General features: G+C 38.8%; 1 protein-coding gene across 1 annotated transcript in view; it reads right to left on the bottom strand.

Moving 5' to 3' along the window:
- Nucleotides 1–1,949: 1,949 nt before the first annotated feature.
- LOC128998588 (uncharacterized) overlaps nt 1,950–22,672 on the bottom strand; it is a 66,864-nt gene continuing 46,141 nt past the window's right edge. Inside the window, exons 13-16 of the mRNA XM_054424793.1 lie at nt 12,481–12,679; nt 10,921–10,995; nt 6,169–6,423; nt 1,950–2,221 (exon numbers count right to left, since the gene is read on the bottom strand). Of these exons, the coding sequence (XP_054280768.1) occupies nt 2,027–2,221; nt 6,169–6,423; nt 10,921–10,995; nt 12,481–12,679 (724 nt within the window). The 3' untranslated portion in view covers nt 1,950–2,026. The remainder of the gene's footprint in view (nt 2,222–6,168; nt 6,424–10,920; nt 10,996–12,480; nt 12,680–22,672) is intronic.

The following is a 22,672-nucleotide window of genomic DNA, read 5'->3' as shown; positions in this document are numbered from 1 at the left end:
ATAAAATCTAGAATAGACATTAAATCTGACCTTACATGTATAAACTCTAGGGATTTTATTGACAAAGTAAAACATGTAAATATAGATAATAATCACACCCTAATAACTGTGGACATAGATAATATGTACGGTAACATTCCCAGATCTGAAGCAATCAACGCTTTAAAACTAAAACTAATAGAATGTAATAAATTCTCTACTGATGAAATTAATGATATTGTCAGTATGGTAAAGGAGATCGTGGAGCAAAACTATTTTGAATGGAATAAAACCATTTATCAAGACCCAAACGGCCTACCTATGGGAGGTCCACTATCTGCCTTACTTGCAGAAGTTTACTTCCAACAGTTTGAATCAAACTATATTATCAATGAAGCAAAGCCCCACAATAAGAAAATTACATTTTACCGAAGATATGTAGATGATTGTTTTATTATCATAAAAGGTACACACAGGCAAGCTAGTGTAATGCTCAACTATTTTAACAACATTTATCCTTCTATTAAATTCAAAATGGAAGTAGAACAGAACAACTCCATTCACTTTCTAGACGTAAACATTTTAAAATCAGATGGCACGTTAGAGTTTGGTATTTACAGGAAGGAAACCCAAACAGATTTAGTTATTCCAATGGACTCGAATCATCCCATGTCCTACGAAATGGCTGCCCTCAGATCCATGGCATACAGGCTTTTAACTTATAATTTGTCGCCCGCAGAGTTTCAAAAAGAAAAATCAATTATGAAACAAATTGCCTACAACAACGGCTACAATACAGATTTAATTGATAACATGATAAGGAAAGCCAAGTTTAAATTATCAAGGCCACAAACACATGAGAGGACTAGTCAACCACACAAGTTCATCCCTTTCAAATATGTAAACAAAAACTCGCTTCACGTAGGTAATATTTTTAAGAAGTTTTCTTACATGCCGGGATATAAAATAAGCAGGAATATTGGTATGAAACAAAAAGAAAAACATAGTATTGACAAGGGGGTTTATCTTATTAAATGCAATGATGGAGATGATTGTGATAAAGAATATATTGGACAAACTAATAGATCTTTCAAACAACGTTTTAAGGAACATAACGCCCGAAACCAAAAAAATCCCACGTCCAAAGTTGCCCAACACCTGAAAGAACATCCTTCCCATAATATAAGTTTTGAAAATCGCTAAATGTGCTAAAAGCCTGTGATAACGCTCAAATGTCGAAAATATGGGAGGAGTATTTTATTTTTAAAAAGGTCACTTCAATGGGTAAACATAGCTTATTAAATGTTAAAGAAGACTTTTCTGATAAAGTTACATATCGTCTGTAGACTAGAGGGGGAAGAGGTTACCACGGTTAACACAACCTATCGTCTGTACAGTAGACTAGAGGGGGAAGAGGTTACCACGGATAACACAACAGCTGATTAAGACAAGATAAGGGAGGAATGACCAGTAGGCCTACAACCTTGTGCGGTATCGCGTGTCTTCTCCCGCTCGCTTGATGTACAGTACGTGTGTGACCATGGTTGTAAAACTGTATATAAATATATGTTTCGTGAACTGTGTTATATGTTTTGTAAACTGTGACAACCACTTCTGTGGGCAATGTTGAGACCTGACAATGACAGCGACTGAAGATGCATTGTTATTAATGCGAAACGCGTCTCGCAGGAGATAAGAATTTTGGACACCTTAGGCTACCAAAAAGGTAAAAATACTAAAAAAAGTAAGTGTTTGGAGACACCAAAGTGCCTGTATGCACACTGACTTCCCAAGGAATCTTCATTTGTTGGCTGTGAAAGGTTAATGCTATGGACCATTTTTTTAATAATCCAAACAACCAATAGCAATAAAGGTGTTATTAATCTGTTCCTTTTTTTCATAAGTTGTAAACAGTATTATTACAATAAAACCAAAACTCCCAATGGATCTAACCCCTGTGTGATCGATCTACATGTCCCATCACCTTAGGCTACCAAAAAGGTAAAAATACTGATAAAAATAGGTGTCTAGGCTAATATCTACAAACTTACTTTTTCTTTTTATGTCTTCTATTCAGACAACTTTTATTTGTTCTCAGGCGGATACTCTCGGCAAGGATATCCTTCCTGACAGTCAGGTACTGAGTTGAACTCCTTTGAGTAGGTTGTGCACTGGGTTGACATTGCACCACATCCCTGATGTTTACTGGCTCCATCAATAACGTGCAGAATGGGTGAAAAGCCTGAAACATAGTTCTTAGTTTAATTTTTATTTTAAATCCAGCCTGACAGTGTAGGTTTGTCATCACAAAGGGCCCCCACTCAAACTTGAAAATGAAACCCAACGGTTTTTCACAGTAAAGTATATTTTTTTGTCGTAATGAGTACCGAGAGCTTGGACTACATAAACTTTTTAGAATGTATAGTTTGTATTGAATGGCAGTCACTGCTGAGACTCAGTCTCAGCTGAGCCTAGCCACTGAGGATGTCACTTCATAGTAAGGGCGAAACGTGAAATACAACTGACGACGCGGTTGAAGCCGTAAACCATCATCATGGATTTCAATGACACCGGCCGCGAAAGCCTACGCATGAAGACTAGCCTATCAAAGTCTACCATGATTGCAACCAAACCTATGACATCATCAGATAACAACATCATCGTCTCCCGCGTTCACGGCCCATTTCCTAATATCTCGCACGACCCGTGGTGATGGGGAAATAATTTTTTCCACAATCGCGGCAAAATACTAGATATATCTCTTGCGGAAAAAGAAACGTCATTATCGTCTTCCGCAATCATGGCAAAATATTGAACATCTCCTGCGGTCGCTGAGATATCGTCATCGTCACCCGCGGAGGAATGTTCTCGTAGATATCCGCGATCGGGGCAAAAGTGTAGGCCTAATCATTAAATTTTGTGAGCATGATCCTCGCTAACATAAAAGCTTTTACTTTTAATTGGAAATTATTGTATTGAGTACGGAGAAAATCAACTTGAGCTAGATTTTCTGACTTTTGTGCTTGATCTCTCAAGCTTATAGGCCAGGTTCTGCTCGGCTCAAAAATCGACATTATATAAAAATCAACAGTTTTCAAAGCAACCTGATTTTGAACCGATCTGATTTGGCCCGAGGCCCATATGTGAGTTACAATTTTTACATGACTCGATGTAAACAAATCTAAAGTGCAACCTTCTAAGTTAATAGTAAGAAATTACATTAAATTAAAATCCTTCTTTAGCATCAATGAAAGAACGGAATTATTTATTAGGTAGTGTCCTACTAGCCACCTAGGTTAATTCTCCAATTTGATCGTAAAAAAATTATCAAGTTCATTTTGTTGAATCAGCATAGAGGGCCCTCTCTGGTGTACCCGCCGGGGGCTAGGAGGATTAACATTAATGTTTTATCCTCCTAGTACGGGAGCCACATTGGTTCTAAATATGGCAATATTATAGAACCTTCACACAATTGCAGTAACATCATTTGCTGATGATACAACTATTTCCTATGTAGAAACAAGTTGGAGTGCATTAAAATGTCACTGAACAAAGATAAAGAAGCGCTGCAGTGCTGGTTTTCCAAAAACAATATTATACTAAGTCCAGAAAAAAACTAAATATATTAATTTTAATTTAAAAACTACAGTATCATTTGATCGTCAAATTCAAAGTGTGTAGATTGTCTAGGAAAACAAGCTGCTTGTGCCAGATCAAAATGTGCTATTAAAATGAAATGAATGAGTGCTTTATTTAAACGATAAGGTAAAATGTACATCCAAAAACATTACACTTTGAAACTATGGTTGGTAACAACCGTCTGTTTGGTTGACACAATTTTCTTATTCTAAAATGAATATGAGTCTTTAACAACATTTAGCACAAAAAGAAATGAACATTTTTTTATAAAATAACTAAAATAATAATAAAACACAGTTAGAGAACTCAATAGACCACAAAACGTAATACAGAATAAATTATCATAATCATGATCATAATACAGCCATGATCACCACTATGTCCAGTTTTGGAACAAAAAAAAACCTAATGACTTTTAATCAACAGTCGACCTTCTTATTACTAGGCAATCACTATTAACTTAATCTACCTAGCTATTAACTAATATTACTAGGGATGGGATTAAATTTAATTTGGGATAGGCTATTAACGGGATGGTGATTGTTCCGACCCTCAGCAACTTTGATGTGTTAACACTAACAGTGACAATGATGACGCCTCTGTGATTCGAGAGATGTCCTGTAATGGCGATTGGCAACGATTATGTAATGGCAGGAGATATTCACGATGGTTCTGCCAACCCAGGAGGTGATGATGTAGTCTCTAGTCGCAGAAATATTCACAATGACATCACAAACGCAGGACACATTTAATGATAGCTCCGTGTTCACGGGAGATGTTTACGATGACATTGTGATTGCAAGATATGTTAAAGATTGCCCAAATTTCACAAAAGATGTTTACGATGGTGTCGTGATTGCTGGAGATGAAAAAAATGGTGCCGTGAACCTGTCACATGTTAATGATGGCTCTGTAATTGATTATCATGAAAATTTAGTATGTTATAGCCCTTTTAACTCTTTACAAAATGGCACAACCCCCATTGGTGTCAAAATTCCAGTTCAAAATTTATGGTAACTTATGTGATTTTTCCATAAATTGCCACAAAGTAACGGGAAAATCAGATTTTTACAAAAACAGCTTGTACAATTAGGATAAAAATTTAGTATATTACAGTCCTTTCAAATCTTACCAAAATGGCACAACTCCCAATGTTGTAAAAATTACAGTTTTTAAGTTATTACAACTTTTTTGACTTTTCCTCTAAAAATATCATAGTTACTGCCACCGCTTGGCATTGTTGAAAAGCTAATGGGAGAAAGTATGTGTCAGATTGCTGACCATTTGTTTTCTACTGGTGATCATATCAGACCTTCAAACCCTACATAGTTTGAAAAATGCAGTCATATTTGGTTAAATGCCTCTTTGTGGCTAGCTAGAGGTGGTTTTTCTTATTTTTAATACATTTATTTACAGGTAAAATGCAGAATAGTAGTTTACGCATGCGTTAAGTTAGTCTTTACGACACGAAGGCGAGTGCCTTAAAAACTTCTACGAGTGTCGTAAAGACTATTAACGCGAGTTGCGTACAGTACTTTACCTACGACCGTTTTTTAATTACTAACAATCTGGTTTTTAATTACTAACAATCACTACTCATAACTTCTTAGAGAGGTTATGTTTTCGTTTATTGTCATTGCCACTGAAAGTGATGCAACGACTTATTGTTTAATCAGCTGATTACATGTAATTACGTGTTTGTAAAACTTTGTTAAATAATACGTTACCTTTTTCAGGGAATAGGTTCTGCTAGCAGCATTCTTACCATAAATATCAGGTACAATTAGGGAAATATTGCATATTTTTTTGGACGACAGAATAATATAGTGAAACAGTTAATTTACAGTTAGATTTCATCATCGAATATGTGGTCCACAACGAGTTAGGTGAAAAATTGGTTAAGAGGTTTTTAAAATAAACCAGAGCATATTATCATTTATCAGTTTAACCTTATTTTGTTTCATCCATTTAATGAATTACTGGTATGTAATTTCATACCTTTGTTTCGATTTTGGTGACAAACGATTAGCACAAACAGTTTGTGCTCTCATTTCCATCTTGTCAACTTTGCTTTCACTAACTGACATTTAAAATCAGTTTAATCTACCTTCCTTTAACTTCCACTAACTTAGGTTAAGAATATGCGAGTATCAACAGGAACAAGTCGGATCAACAATTAAAATTGCCAACTGATCAGCTGATCAGCTGATTAGTTGACGTTTGAAACATTACTATTTTACTTATTTTCTCTCAATCCTTGAACCTCATTGGTCCGTTACCTGTGTTGTTATGAGAAAAACTATGCTGTTATGAAAGTAAACAGCTGTTAAGTGAAACTTTTCAATTCTAAAAACTGAACTGAAATGGCTACTTTAAAAAACGGTTGTAGGTAAAATATATAATTTTTATTTATAGATAATTTATAGACCTGCAAGAATATTTAGTATTTACCCAAGGTTTCAAAACAAACCCTTTTTGCCCAAGGGAAAAAATCCCGTCTTGAAATTAAATTACAATTCCATTCATCTCTACAAATGACTATGAACATACCATAAGAGCAGGGTAGTGGATCATGTTGGGAGTCAGGTAAGGTTTCAGCAGTTCCTGGGCCTGTGACTGCTTATTGCGACACAACATCAAATGAGCTGCCTTGTGGAGAGGGGCATCTGGTGTATCCGTAAGTTCATTTAATATCGTGCATTCATCGAATCCTGCACGGCACAAAAACCCTGCCTTCTCCAGCTTAGCTTTGGCAGAGCCCAACTTGATGGCATGGTCTAGTACACTGATGACCATTTCCACACCCTGAAACATGACAATTTTTATCCTGTTACAATTTTTTTAAATGTAATCACCTCATAATGTAACAATACTGATACATTTAACTAATGAACCTTGATAATTTGCATCTTTCCCAGCAGAGTCCCAACTGTTCCAAACCCAAATATTTTGAAAATCTGTCTATTCCACACTTGAGTTTGAAAATTATTATTATTATTCTTAGCAGTCACGGCAGAAACGAGAAACATCTTCCATGGTCACTTTGAAATCATGGAAATTTTTTACGGTCTTCTACATCATCATCTTCTACCACAATCACGGCAAAACCGTGAACATCATCTGTGATTGCAGCAAATTAATCACTCATTTTCAAAGACTTTTTCTGCAATGGCGAAGGAAAAAGTTCAGTGCAGTCATGAGTAAATCTTAAAAATTGATCGACATTACAGCAAAATTGTCAAGATCTTCCACAGTCAGGACAAATTTGTCATCAGTTTTGCAGTTACAGCAAAATCAAAACATCAGCTGCTGTGTCAGAGATGTCATCATTGTATCCCTCGATTGCAACAAAACATTCCTGGTTGCGAGTATAATTATTACAGAAATCCACTTACTCCAAATCCCTACCAGAAGGATTTGGTCTCAGTGAGTTCAGAATAGTGGGACTCCAGTGTACACGTTAGAGTGTTGTATCATGCCAAATATAGCACATTTCTGAGTAAATTATATATTCTTGATCAAACAGTTGTGGTTTTAAAGCTGATACAGAAACTTTTGTTGGACTTTAGTAGATATAAAATACCCCCGCCGCAGCAAACCTGCCGACTAAGCGAATTTCCATTTGTCTGAATTGATTTTCAGTTAAATATATTTTAATAGCATTAGGGGTAATGAGTTCCTAGGTTTGCTGCTACAAGGAAACTAATAAAGTGTGTTTTTAGTAAAATATTGATAGCTTAGTACAAAATAAATAAATTTGCCAAGTTTGATCAAAATATAAACAAGCAAACTACAACATTTGACAATATTTTCCATAAGAATAACATGGGAATTTTAAATTTACAATTTTTTTAATTTTCTCCGTTACTAATTGAACAAAAATACTTTTATATACTAACTAAATGATTTGTTTTTTAAGCTCTTTAAAAAGGTCTAAAGAAAAATTGGGAAATTATGTGTTTTGAGGGTCAAAAGTGAGAAAAACCAATTTTTACCCCATAAAACCCCCCGTAAAGCCTCGTTCCCATGGTCCGATCATGCTGGTTCGCGAACTCATTCAAGTTTATCCTGCTTTACACCTTTAAACCAAATTTCATCAAAATCGGACAAAAATTACTCAAGTTATCGCGTTCACGGACGTATATATATATATATATATAAGTCTATATATATATACATATATAAAAATTTGAACGAATGGTGTTTTTGGCCTCTGGGGACATCAAAATGAAAAAGTAAATCGGTCCCGGGTCTAGGTCTTACTGTGCCACCTACGGTAATAGCTACTTCCCTATAGGGAAATTCGCTAAAAAATACATAAAACTTTTGATCATCTTCAAACAGTTAAAAAACACTTTAAGCGAATTTCCAAAAAAATAGGAAATAAGCTATTACTGAAGGTCTTGTGGTAAGACTTAGAGCCAGGACCGATTTACCTTTTTGTTTTGAGGGCCTAGAGGACAAAAACACAGACCATTTAAAATTCATATATATATTTTGTACATAGGCCTTTAAATTTCTTTATTGTAAATTAGTTCACTTATGAGGACTACTAGACTAAATAATAATGATTATACAGTGACATTAAAAAAATAAACAGCGTAAGATAAAGTTTTTCGACTTCAACATATCATTATATGATAGCTTTTTGCAAGAAATCAAAATTTTGCCCCCCCCCCCCTACCCCTTTAAGGGTAGATAGGAGGCAACTAAACGTTTTCAAATGTAAAGACCATTGTTGTGACCCCTCATTTTAAAGGTCTTAATTAGTAGAATACAATGCGGCAAATTTGAACTCAAACGCATAACCGAGGCGGAAATGACAGCCGTTCAGAGATATCTTCCATTTTGAATCTTTGACGGCTCTCAATTTTTACTCAGTTGTTCTTTTGAGCTCAAATTTTTGGCATAGTATTCCAGTAATTAAGATATGTAAATTGATGTGAATATTGACATATTAATTTTTTTTTCAAAGGAGATGAGGGAAAATGATTTTACGCACACAGGTTTTAGGCACTCACTAAAAACCCCCCTCTGCTCTGTTGGACACAGACCTGCAATTGTTTGTCACATTACTTCAAGTAAGGCCAACATGTGACTTAAGCCCTCAGGGCTCGCACCGTTTCTAGCATTTAGATTCTTATGACCTACACCGCATCCCGGTCAAGGTCAAGCTTCTTGGCGCGGAGAATAAGCTCGATGTAATGTGACACACAGATCCAATTGACCTCACCCTCCATCATCATCGGTATGACCGTGTCCACCGACAGCAGACCTACAGACTGCTGAGCCTCCAGACGGGGCCTTTCCCAATGCTGGCAGCCAAAAGAAGTATGTTCCACATCATCGAGAGTGCCTGGGCAGTATATACAATCGGATGACACGGCTTTGTCCATCCTGAACAGGTAGAAATTCACCTCTCCGCACTGCCGATTAACCCATGGTTGGACTTGCTGTATTTGTCACCTGGTCCAGCGTCCCCGTGTGTCCTGTTCCCAGCTCTCCTGCCACACACAGCTGGTAGGTGCGGGTGTGTTCCTCAAATCGTGCCTGGTCCTCCCCAAGGCCCTGGTAAATTGCTTTTCTCTCCGCCACCAAAGGTTTGACGGGTATGACTCCAGCAACCACCAGGACGACGGGCTCGGACACTGTTCGGGAGGCAGAAGCTACCCTTAGTGCTGCCTGACGCTGCACTCGGGCGAACCACGTCCTCTATACCTCCTTATTGAGAGCGTCTGCCCACACCTTCGCACCGTACAAGAGTACGGACTGCACCGAAGACATTAATGGCCTTCTAAAACTGGACCAAGGCCCTCCGACATTGGCCATCAACCGGCTAAGAGAAGAAACCACCCTAGCGGCCTTGTCAACTGTATGGAAGATCTGATCCCGTCAGCTAAGCTTGCTGTCCACCATGACCCTAGGTACTTAGCAGAATGAATAATTTGGACCTCGACGGCCCCCACCCTCAACACGGACGGATGATGTCAATACGTTTTTTGTCAAAACCACGGTCTCGGTTTTGTTCAAAGCAAGTAAGAGACCGTGGTCTGCCATCCATGCGTTTATGGTGTGCATAACTCGGTTTAGCTTTAGCTGAGCCAGCTCAACTTTATGTGCAGCTATCAAAGCTGCATTTCAGAGGTCTGGGTCGAGTATAGAACCTTGAGCAGCACCAGAAGTGACACTCATCATCCGCAGGCCATCCATAGTGTCATACGTGAGGAGGTGGAACTGGAGATAAGCTTCTATGATGCACATGAGGTATGCCGGAACATTCTCCAGAGCGTCCAATATATCACACCACCTCACGGAATTAAATGCATTTCGCACATCGAGTGTTACGAGCAGCGCAATCCTACAAGAGTAGTGGTTAAAAATATAAAATCCTCAGCTCTCATCATGGCTTGCTTCACCTCCTCAATCGCGTCAACATGAAAAAAATTATTTTCATTTTAGGCTATGGAGGTTGGTATTTCTTTATTTCTTGATTTACGGCAGGGAAATCTGTTCTACAGTAAATGACAGATCATTATTTAATTTAATTATTTAATTTTTCAGAATACAGAATTTTAACAGAAAATTTTAAAACCGCCAACTAAAAATCTTGCTATACCAAAGCCATGAAGGTCATGAATGATACATTATTATGGTAAGGGAAAAAGGAAACGGTGATATAAATAAGTTAACACAATCATATAACTTTTTATTTTTGATTACTTAAATTATAGTTTTTGTAGGCTTGATTGTTGAATTGTAGCCTGTATATATTTTTAATAACAAAATGCAAAATCTCAGTTATTAGAATTAAATTATGTCAGAGTGTAAAAAAGTCATGAATAAATAATATACTTTTTAAACGGTGGATTGGGGAAATCTGAAATTTTTTTGTTATTTAATTAGGCTACTTCTATGGTATTTTACTCATTAGGACATTTTTACTTATTAGGAATAGATGAAATCAGAATCGACATATCCCTACTTATATACATTTTCAAACTTTAAAAAATGTTCTGGTGACTATGTTGAAATGGTAGTTTTGATAAATAAATAAATAAATTACTATACTATTATATTAACTGTTGTACCTTTTTTAGTTATCATTGTGTCTGTCAAAACATACAATGTTTTATCTTCATATGCAACAAAAATTAACTATTTTGCATTCAAATATGTTGTTAAGTGTCATATTATTCAAAACTTGTTTATTTAGAAAATATTTCTAAAATGTTATAACAAATAAGAGGTGCTAAAATAAAGGAGCTAAAGAGACTGAATTGAAAAGTAAGAATAACACTTTACCTCTTGATCCATATTTTGTTTTTGCACCTTCTCCCTCCTTTGTTGTGCCCATCTCATCTCATCCTTCATCTCTTGCTACAAAAATTTATAAATATTAATCACAACTCAATCATTTTTCAAAGTTGCACTGATAAAATCTCAGCTGTTGAAGCAAAACTATAGGCAGCCAGCATATTTTACAGGATCTAATTTTAAAAATCGTAGAGGACCTACTTTAATTTAGCTAAAACTATAAATAAACCAAATTTTTCATGAATACATGGAAAATATTATTTAAGCCTTGTGCATTCTCAATTTTAAAAACAGATAACTGGAATGACGAGTGTTGTCCATAAATTAAGGTCTCCACTTAGCTAATGTCACAGCCAAGTGACCTAGTTGAAACATAAGACCTAAAGCAGGGTTCACACGAGCCACATATCTAGCTGACAGATAATGACTAGCATTCCTCCCAAACCCAGTGACAATACAGTTCACAGTTCACACCATCGATGAGTCCACCCACTAGATCGCAGGCGTGACGTAAATGAATTTGCATCAATAAGCAATGGTTTCGATACAATGTTTTGCTATCAATATTTCAATATTTGATGTTTTTTGCATCAATTGTCAGTGACGGAATTGTTCTTACAGATGGTTTCTATTTGTTCTTTCCAATTTAATTTAGAATCCAAATAAAACCACAGCAATTTGATTGAGTTTTTTTTATTTCATTGGAGAGGCCAATTAAAATATTTTGTTTTTTATCCTGATTACATTTAAGCTTATTCGCTGAAAACCAAACAGAAGCTAGGATTATGGCTTTATTGGTCATTGTATATAGAGTATGAATGTCTTTATGGGTGGCAATTAGGGTAGTATCGTTGCATATATTACTGCGTCAATCCCCTTGGGGCAAATCATTAATACATATTAGAAATAGAAATGGTCCACTGACCGAGCCCTGTGGAACATCAGAGACCACCTCTCTTAAGCCAGATTGCATCCCACCAAATGAAACATACTGCTTTCTATTACTTAAGTACGAATGAACAAAACCTAACTGTGCATCCTCAATGCCATAAAATTTGAGTTTACTAAGCAAAATATTATGAGGAATACAATCAAAAGCTTTTGAGAGGTCAACCAATGTGAGAGAAACAATTTCTTTCTCCTCAAGAGTATTTATTGTTTTATTAATAACTTAGAACTGCAGAAGCAGTTGACTTTCCTTCCCGGAATCCAAATTGCAAATCTGACAATATATTATTGTTTACAAAGTGCCCATTTAATTGTTCATAAACCACCGATTCAATGATTTTTTAGAAGATTGAGACGATAAATATTGGTCTATAATTTTGAGGCAATAGTTTATTAAAATCCTGGCATTCTTTTATATACACCCCTGTATTATGTAGTGACTGAAGTTCACAGCAGGCTGTATATTTAATTTTACTTGCCTGCAATCTACATTAATTGAAAAGACCAACATAAGGATTGCAAAATTTCTAATTTTTAGGGTCTTAAGACAAGAATGACAAAGGTTGTTGTCAGCAATTTGACGCTGAAGTGTTTACTTACCCTTATTTGCAACTCCATGGATAGAGCCATTGTCCTGAAGGTATATGCAGTGCTTTGACTTACAGTGGAAATTTTTCTGAGTACTTCTTGAGCCTCCTCCATCCACATCCATTCCCCATCACTCGGTATGATAAACAGCTGTTCTGCCAGCCAAGCCGACGCCTCGGGTCTCCACAATTTCAAAGGTTCTATCAGACTCCTAGAACAAAATAACCAAATAAATATAATATACACTTCCAATCAAGCTCTTTAAAGTGTGTTTGAAGTGTTATTTTGCTATATCGCTGTATGTTAATGATAGATAGTAATATTGTGATACAATAAAAAAGATAAAATTTAAGAGATGGTTTAATGAGCATGATTTTCAAAGAACTGATCAAATGTAAATAGATGATTAACAATTAATGTAACATATGATTTCATGTGCAGATGGCAGGCAGTAGAGAGTATACATCCATAGAGTAATTCTAACACTGTAAATTTCCGTTTTAGGCAGACGTAAATCATTGACTGTAAACTAGGGATGGACTGGTCTCGAATCTTTGAGAATTTAGCGAGATTAAAAAAATCTCGTTAGTTTGAGTAAGAATGACTTTGCAACAGGACTTTTCGAGACAAGATCATTAAATTAAAAAAAAAATTAAGAAACCCCCTTTGCAAATGAAACGCAACATAAACATTCTCATGTATTGCGGGTATTGCAGAGACTTTCTGAAGGCGTTTTTAAACTGTGTACATCTCAGTAAAATCGGTTTATCTGGTACAGTAAAGTCCCGCAAACTCGGCTTAATGTGGACTGGAAGGGTGTCGAGTTTGTGAAATGCCAGGTTATCGGGAACTAGGGTTAAAAATAAGGACTATACAATTTTTAAGCTTTTAACCTCCCTTTTTTATATTACAAGTCAGTATTAAGTCATCAGATATAGTACAAAAATCCTTGGTACGAGTTGTGAATGATTTTACTTGAGCTGGCTTGAGTCCATGTTTAACTCGGACTCAAAATATCTCTAATTTTCTGAGCCAGGTGATGGCCGAGTTATCCAGACTGCCGGGTTATCGAGTGCCGAGTTTGCGGGATTCTACTGTAATTCGTTTATTCGTTATGACCCTGGTCCCATTTATACCGGATATAATATGTTTTACTGAATATGATATCATTATCACTAAGGTCAGAAGTAACAAGTACAAGCTACTACAATTTTCTGTTGTCTCTTATAGACTGTTTTTGTTGTGATACAGTTAGGTGTGGTGTGCATGTTACAGTTTTACATTAAAGATATCTCTTTTGAGGTTAAGCTACATTTAACTTTTGCATCCTCATATTTCACGAATTAATAGTGAACATATTTCAACAGTGTTTAAATTATGGGACAACATCAAATCTGAAGGTGATAAAAATTAAAAATTTGAAAATAATGCATTTTTGAAAAAAATATACATATAAACTCAATAATAGATTAGTTATAGTTACATGAGAGTGTAAGATTTAATATACATAACAAGAGGAAATTTAAAAGCAAAACCATATATCAATTAACCCCTTAACCGCCACGCACGAGATATGCCGGGCAATACTAGTTTTCAGAGCAACCGCCACGTACGAGTTATCTCGTGTTGACGTAATCAGCTGTTGTGTTTTATTTTTAACAGCTCACTTCCCGCCTTATCTCTGATATACGTACGTAAACAAGTTGTTGACAGTGCTGCTTGACTAGTGCTGCAATCTGGTGGATTTTAGTGGTATTATAGGTCAGTAATGGTCCCGATCAGTTCCGTTCGTAGTTTCAGTAAAACTCGTGCTTGCGGAACCTTACGTAATGCTAACGTACATTATGCGTGTCATTATAATTGTGATTTTTGGTGGTTATTTACTTGGTAGTGTTGAATGAGTAGTAAATATTAGTCGTAATGGCTGGTGACATGCTTGAGGATGACGATTTATTAGAATTGTAGACTTTATTGTAGGCCTAATTTTTATTATAGGCCTAACTCAAGAAACCCCCGAACCCCCCCCCCCAATCTCAAATTTTAGTATTGTTAAAGCTTAATGTTTTTGAAGATGTCTACAAACAATATTGATAACTATTTTCTTTAAAAAAACAACTGGTACAATTTTTTAAATCACAAGTAAAAATCTTCAAAAAACGGCAAAAATAAGTGGCAATGGCGGATTTTGACTAGGCTACTTAGACGGCGGTTAAGGGGTTAAAATCACTGAGTTAAAAGAATTCAATCTCTAACGGTTTAATGCAGAGACAAACAATAACAAACATTTGAGAAAGAAAATAAATAGTATCAATAAATATAAAAACCTAAGGAGAAGATAACGAAAGAAAATAGTTGAGAAATTAGGTTCAATGAGAGTTTACATCAAGGAGAACTGACAAGAAAGTGAGAGAAAGAAATATACAGTCAGTAGAACCTTGATTAACTGTCATCCCGCAACAGTACTTTATTTTTAAATGTGATTTTATTTTACTGTACGAACATTGAACAAGTACATTATACAAAACAACAGTTCTGTATTACACTAATAAGTAATTAAATATAAATATGTATTATTCACTCATTCAGGCTTTAATTTCTTCTTAAAACATTTTACATCAACTGTACAAGGACAACCAACTGGCCAAGCAACCAAGGTACTGACCAACCAAGGTATCAACTGTACTGTGTACTGTACAGGTTTACAACCGGATTTCTTTTATACGTCTACTAGGTTTACCGTCATGGTCCCAGTCCCGAGAGATAAGGGTGCCCAATAATGTTTTCAGAGTATTGTACTTGTACTGTACAAGTACAATTATTGTTTTACAATATTGTTTAAAGTATTTTTTTAGGTGGTGTTTATTAATGAGATCCTCAATAATTATTGCAACAAATATTATTGCACTCAATTTTCTATTTTTTTTTTTTACCAAAACATTTACCAAAAAACACCCCGACTCAAAAGTCTAATTACGCCGAACACAGCAACCACAACTATTCAAAAATCAAAGAAAATATGACAGTAATTCACACAATGCAACAATATAGCCAAAACAACAGCTCTCGAAAAGTTTTGAAATATATAAGGCCTTTAAATTAGAAACAAAACATATTTTAAATGACAAAATCAATAGTCAGGCGAACGAGTTGTTTGACACTATCATCAAATTAGACAGAGAAGGAAACCAGAAACCACCGATCAGCTGATTTTACATGACATCACCCTGACCTTCGACGGAACTCCAGTCGCGGCCGGCTCGACATAAGCGTGCACGCATCGCGATGGTTTCTGTCTGTAAATATAATGTGTTTTTGTTTTGTGTTCGGTAAAAACTTTATGTATTTATTATAAAGAATCATTTTACGAGGATTAGCCCGATGATGTGACTGTCGTCACGAAACCGGTCGTCATCTAACAACACCAAAGGATATTGAACAAGGTAACTGTTTATTTTATTACAAAAAACTGAACATTTCTTAAAAAGTCTGAAAAAATTTTTAATGGACCTGGCCATGTATTCTTTGGATGAATTAAAAATGGTTATATCTTAGTTTAAGCTTTAGTTTTAGTTTATTTGCCACTATTTATGTACAAATAAGGAAATAAGTATATTTTATAAATATTCTTGACTATGACTAAACTTCTCACTAATATATAGGAGGCCTCAAAAAGGTTGTGTTTTTCATTTAATTAATTTACCAGAGGTATCAAACATTCTACCAGCTTAAAACTCATCTGGTATACAGTTATAAGAAAATGTGTAACGAGCTATTTTCCCTAGGGGGGTATATTTTTGCTATTTGGCCGCGCCATGGTTGTTGAAGTAAGCAAGCGGCGGCGGCGAACCTGGCCAGCGCCCTTTGACCCGGCTTATCAGTTCGGATAAGCTTGGGTATCCTGGAATTACCGGACAGCCGAGAACGGACAGTCGAGTCGTGGATCCCGGACAGTGAGGATAGTGTGGTGTCTTGTGGACGACTGGGATACGTCGGTGTGGTGTACGTAGAGAGGAGCGTACGTGACCGTGACAGTGGTGTCGGAGTACGTTGGTGGTGTGATCGCGCCGAGTGTTGGTGTAAGTTGGGTACTGACCCACTTGTGGTGAGTGGACGACTTGATATTATTCGTTTGATAATATTAATATCTGGTTTTATTGCGAGAGTTAGAGTTGTAACCGTGCTGGTCAAAGCCTGACGGTAGTTAGGATTTATTTACAGGTGTCAGGAATAAAAGTATATTCCTGACGGTTCTGGGCAGGTGCTAGAGCGCAAATAATATAGTTTATTGACTGTAGTAGTTATTATTTTGCGTTGTACCAAGAGTTAGTTATATTACTAATAACTCTGAGGCCCGACAAACCTAGGCTGCACGATTTAGCGTGCGTAGTTGGAAGCACGAGGCCAGTAGGCTAGTAGCTAGTTTTATTAGCCTATTAACAGAAGCCCGGCTAAGCAATATAACGTTGATATAGTAGCAGTAGTGGTAGTAGCAGTAGGGTTGGTATTGATTAATCATTTGATTAACTTAATTTAACCTGAACAGCTTGTTTAGTAATCCAACACGTTATCTCGGTAGCTTGGGTAGCGGAGTACCGGCTATCAGATAATATATTTATCTAGTGTTTGGATCGTATTTAATATTTATTTATCTGTTACTAAGTAGCTCAATAATTTAATAATAGTGCAATTGCCATTTAGTTTTGCTTGTTTGGCTTGGTATTTATTGAGACCAGCTACTAGTGGTGTAGTCACTCTACCTATAGTGTACTTGTATATTATTATGTGGTACGATTATTGAGTGAACTGTTTGATTCTTAGCTTGGGCATTAGAGTTGTGTATTGGATTATAGTGGCCTAGTAGACCCCGCCTGGTGATAACACGCGTTGTGGTTTTTATTGGCAAGTCGTCGTGTAACTCACCGTGTTTTAGGCACTCTGGGCTTAACTATTGGATAGTTAGGACGAAGCCCGAGTTGCGTAGTCAGCAACGACCCCCTAGGAGAGTGGAGAATCGGCGTAGGCCTGGTGGTGATTATTGCACGTTTGTTTTGGTGACTTGTTTTTGACTTGTTCACAGTGCCCGTGTATGAGCCAGTCCTATACCGGTTAGACCCGGCTTTTGGCCTAGTGGTTTCCCTGACCTTATCGCAGACCCTGGAATTTTACCCAGCCATTGTAGGCTGAGCTATCCCCGGCAAACGGTTGCGACTGACTGCACTTTTAATATTTTTTTTCCAGTGCAGAAAACAGCGTCGCAAGATGGCGCCTGCGAACAGGGACTGAGGTTGGCAGTGGTGCTGAGTTGCTGACGTATTAACGGCGCCCGAACAAAATAATTTTATTTGTGCAGATTTGCTGCGGACTTGTGCAGATTGGCTGCGGACCTGAGCTGTTGAGCAGAGTTTTAGGCAGACCTGCTGTGATTTTATAGTCGGTTGGGTAGGCCTAACCTGTTTTCTTTTACAGCGTGGTGTGTTGTGAACCCTAATTTATTTAGTGGTTGTATACATAGATATTAGTTAGTAATTTTAATTTTGCTAATTAATTGAGCCTTATCATTGGATATTATTTGAGTGAGAACCCTTATTGTGTATTTGTGGTTTGACTTTCACACCCATAATTGGTTTGATTTATTATTTTGCTAATTAATTGAGCTTTATCATCGAATATTATTTGAGTGAGAACCCTTATTGTGTATTTGTGGTTTGACTTTCACACCTATAATCGGTTTGATTTATTATAACGGCGTTAAATATATTTTAATTGGTTTCGTTTTTTTTTGCGGATTAGTCGTGGTATTTGGATTTTAAATATGGTTGTGACTACGAGTACGACGTCTGTGCTGGGCGGTACGCCTATTACGTCTACTATTGCTACGACGAGTTCTGGGGTTAGCTCCGAACTGTCGGTGATGACGACATCGTCATTGTGGCCGGCGTCTTCGCCCGTTTGGCCGACAATTTCTTCGGTAGTGGCTACGACGGTGACAACTTCGTTGACCTATTCCGCGCCAGCGACTTTGTCCTTGGGGTCGCAGCCCCGGGACGTTCGCGTGGGATGGATCTATGACCTCTCGAAAGGGGAGCTCATGAGGACGATGGACCAGTATGGTTTGGTGACCACTGGTACTTCTGCGGAATTACGGCAGCGATTCTCGTCGTTTTGGAAGCAGCGGAATGCCCGTCGGTACAGCGATGATAGGCTGTGTACAGCTGGGGCTACTGCACCGACATATTTACCGCCCGCTACTACAACTGTGGAGCTTCCTGACCCCTCGAGAACCGTACCTCAGGTACTGGGTAATGCGGAATCGAATCAAGCAGAGATAGTGGGACTTAGCAGGGAGTTAGAGGTGGTTAAAGAGATCCTTGGGTTGTCTTTGGAGACTGATACCCGGACTCTTAGAGAACATCTGGCATCGGTGGTGCGACAGGCGAGGGGCTCGCCGAGTAATGAGGTCGGCTATGGGTTCGAAAGACCCGCCAACCCTACGTCCCCTGTTGTGGCTGCTCCAATGCCTACCTTTGGGTTACCTAGTAGACCCGAGGGATGGCAGCGGCCCAATGATATTTCTGAGAGACCAGCCCGGCCTTCTAGCTTGGAGCTGCCACGAGGCTCGGATATGCTCTCAAATGAGGCCAGCAGGGTGGAGCCAAAGGATTGCTCCAAAGTATGCAACACGGTACGGAAGTGGGGTTTAAGGTTTGATGGCCGACGAGACCCTGTGTCGTTCCTGGAGCGCCTTGAAGAGCTGATGGTCTCGTACTCTATAACATCAGAGGACCTGCTCAGAGCGCTGCCGGAGCTGTTGCAAGGCTCAGCGCTTCTATGGTACAGGAATTGCAAGGAGCTCCTGTATTCATTTGAAGCTTTTCGGCATCAATTTGAGATCCAGTTCCTTCCACCTGGTTATCAGAGGAATTTGGATGAGGAGATCCGGAAAAGGACGCAGGGTGAGACCGAGCACTTCCGGGACTACGTGGTTGCTATAAGTACCTTGCTTAGGCGTAGCGGTACGTTGTCCGAGCATGGTAGATTGGACTTGATCTACAACAACATGCGACCTGAGTACAAACTCATGGTGCGACGGCGGGACTTCCGCAATCTGGCCGAGATGGTTGAGTTGGCCGAAGATTACGAGGCCTATCTGAGAGAGAAGGCGGCCTTTAGACCTCCTCCTTCTCCGAACGTAGCGCTGGTTTTGGAAACCGCCTACACACCCAAAAAGAAGGTGGAGAAGCACGCCGAAACTGCCGCCGTCGAGAAGCGGAGTTTCGGGAGACCATCTCCGGAAGCCGAGTCGCGTGGGCGGGTAGCTTTAAAGTCGGATCGGGTCCACGGTCAACGGCCCGTGACAGCAGCTAGAGCGCCTGAGGGTCCAAAGGGGACGGTGAAATGTTTTAGGTGCCAGGAGATTGGTCACTTTGCCCGAGAATGTGGGAAACCAAGGACCGTCTCCTGTTATGGGTGTGGAAAACCCGGTTTGACGGTGAATCAGTGTGGATGTCGGGCGGGAAACGGCAGGCCAGCTCAGACATCAGGAGGTCAACTGGGCAAGGCCACCCAAAACGAACGACCTCAGAAGAGTGGTCCGAGTGGCTCGGAAAACTAAACAGCTTGGTTGGTGGAGTAGACGAGGACCGGCTGATTTCGGAGACAAGGCCCTTTGTTGAAGTTGTGCTGATGGGCAGCGTTTTTAAGGCGTTATTGGACACTGGGTCCGTAGTTAACCTGGTTGGGCGCGAAGTCGCCGATCATCTTCAATGTCAGGGGGTAGAACCTTTTAAGAAACCCTCTCCTCTAAGGATGGCAGATGGGTCACGGTCTAGAGCCGAGTATTCATTCCGATTGGCAGGTGAAGCTGCGGGGAGACGGTGGGTTGGAGACGCCTTATACGTTCCCACTCTTACCACTGATATGATTTTGGGTATGGATGTCATACGAGATCTCGGACTTGTGACGGTCGTGACGGAGGTGATAAGAATGGGCGTGGGTGATGACTGTTCTGGTCAAGGTGGCCGCATAGACAGTGTCAAAATTGGTGACGAAGACCCCGAAGGCCCTTGCAATGGAAATCCCCGTCTGGTTCCTGATGCCAAATCTTTCAGTACCATGTTGGCTGGTAGTGGCTAGTAGAAGAGTTTTTCTTTGTTTTGAGTTTGAGACCCGTGGTAAAAGAGGAATCATTGGGTTAAGAGCCGGAGTATTTTGTTTTGGCCGGAGTTCAAAGATTTTTTTTTCTTTTGGCCGTTTTCTTTTTTTTCATCCCGATGTAAGTGGGGGGTGTAACGAGCTATTTTCCCTAGGGGGGTATATTTTTGCTATTTGGCCGCGCCATGGTTGTTGAAGTAAGCAAGCGGCGGCGGCGAACCTGGCCAGCGCCCTTTGACCCGGCTTATCAGTTCGGATAAGCTTGGGTATCCTGGAATTACCGGACAGCCGAGAACGGACAGTCGAGTCGTGGATCCCGGACAGTGAGGATAGTGTGGTGTCTTGTGGACGACTGGGATACGTCGGTGTGGTGTACGTAGAGAGGAGCGTACGTGACCGTGACAGTGGTGTCGGAGTACGTTGGTGGTGTGATCGCGCCGAGTGTTGGTGTAAGTTGGGTACTGACCCACTTGTGGTGAGTGGACGACTTGATATTATTCGTTTGATAATATTAATATCTGGTTTTATTGCGAGAGTTAGAGTTGTAACCGTGCTGGTCAAAGCCTGACGGTAGTTAGGATTTATTTACAGGTGTCAGGAATAAAAGTATATTCCTGACGGTTCTGGGCAGGTGCTAGAGCGCAAATAATATAGTTTATTGACTGTAGTAGTTATTATTTTGCGTTGTACCAAGAGTTAGTTATATTACTAATAACTCTGAGGCCCGACAAACCTAGGCTGCACGATTTAGCGTGCGTAGTTGGAAGCACGAGGCCAGTAGGCTAGTAGCTAGTTTTATTAGCCTATTAACAGAAGCCCGGCTAAGCAATATAACGTTGATATAGTAGCAGTAGTGGTAGTAGCAGTAGGGTTGGTATTGATTAATCATTTGATTAACTTAATTTAACCTGAACAGCTTGTTTAGTAATCCAACACGTTATCTCGGTAGCTTGGGTAGCGGAGTACCGGCTATCAGATAATATATTTATCTAGTGTTTGGATCGTATTTAATATTTATTTATCTGTTACTAAGTAGCTCAATAATTTAATAATAGTGCAATTGCCATTTAGTTTTGCTTGTTTGGCTTGGTATTTATTGAGACCAGCTACTAGTGGTGTAGTCACTCTACCTATAGTGTACTTGTATATTATTATGTGGTACGATTATTGAGTGAACTGTTTGATTCTTAGCTTGGGCATTAGAGTTGTGTATTGGATTATAGTGGCCTAGTAGACCCCGCCTGGTGATAACACGCGTTGTGGTTTTTATTGGCAAGTCGTCGTGTAACTCACCGTGTTTTAGGCACTCTGGGCTTAACTATTGGATAGTTAGGACGAAGCCCGAGTTGCGTAGTCAGCAACGACCCCCTAGGAGAGTGGAGAATCGGCGTAGGCCTGGTGGTGATTATTGCACGTTTGTTTTGGTGACTTGTTTTTGACTTGTTCACAGTGCCCGTGTATGAGCCAGTCCTATACCGGTTAGACCCGGCTTTTGGCCTAGTGGTTTCCCTGACCTTATCGCAGACCCTGGAATTTTACCCAGCCATTGTAGGCTGAGCTATCCCCGGCAAACGGTTGCGACTGACTGCACTTTTAATATTTTTTTTCCAGTGCAGAAAACTGCGTCGCAAATGTAAATACATATAGGTAAAAAACCCACAGTTCCATTTGATTCTGATTAATAAGAACAAAATGGTGAAGCATCAAAACAACAAAACTGTAGTCTGTTCATAAAGTGTAGGCGATTTGAGGGAAAGTTCCCCCACCACTCTTTTCTGCTCTATGTAGGTTGCGCTGATTGACGTTTTGACAAATCTCAGCTGTTGAGCTATGTTTAAATGGTAGGATCAAGACGTGGAGGGATAGATTTCTTCCCCTAAAACCGCCTACATTTTGTCAACAGAGTATAGCAAAAGAGTGCATAGCAATTTATAGGCATCAGTCAAAATGAAAGATTTTGAATCTAATCAATTTTATTTATCAGTTTAAAAAAATCAAGAATGAATTGAAAATGTTTTTGCAGGTAAATAACTTCTTCAAAAGCAGTCCACTA

This window comes from Macrosteles quadrilineatus, unplaced genomic scaffold, assembly GCF_028750875.1.
Source record: "Macrosteles quadrilineatus isolate MER2022 unplaced genomic scaffold, UCM_ALF_1.0 Scaffold_7__1_contigs__length_78375512, whole genome shotgun sequence".
NCBI classification, from domain to species: domain Eukaryota; kingdom Metazoa; phylum Arthropoda; class Insecta; order Hemiptera; family Cicadellidae; genus Macrosteles; species Macrosteles quadrilineatus.
Note: the sequence above shows the minus strand (reverse complement) of the source record. Positions and strands in the feature narration are given on the sequence as shown.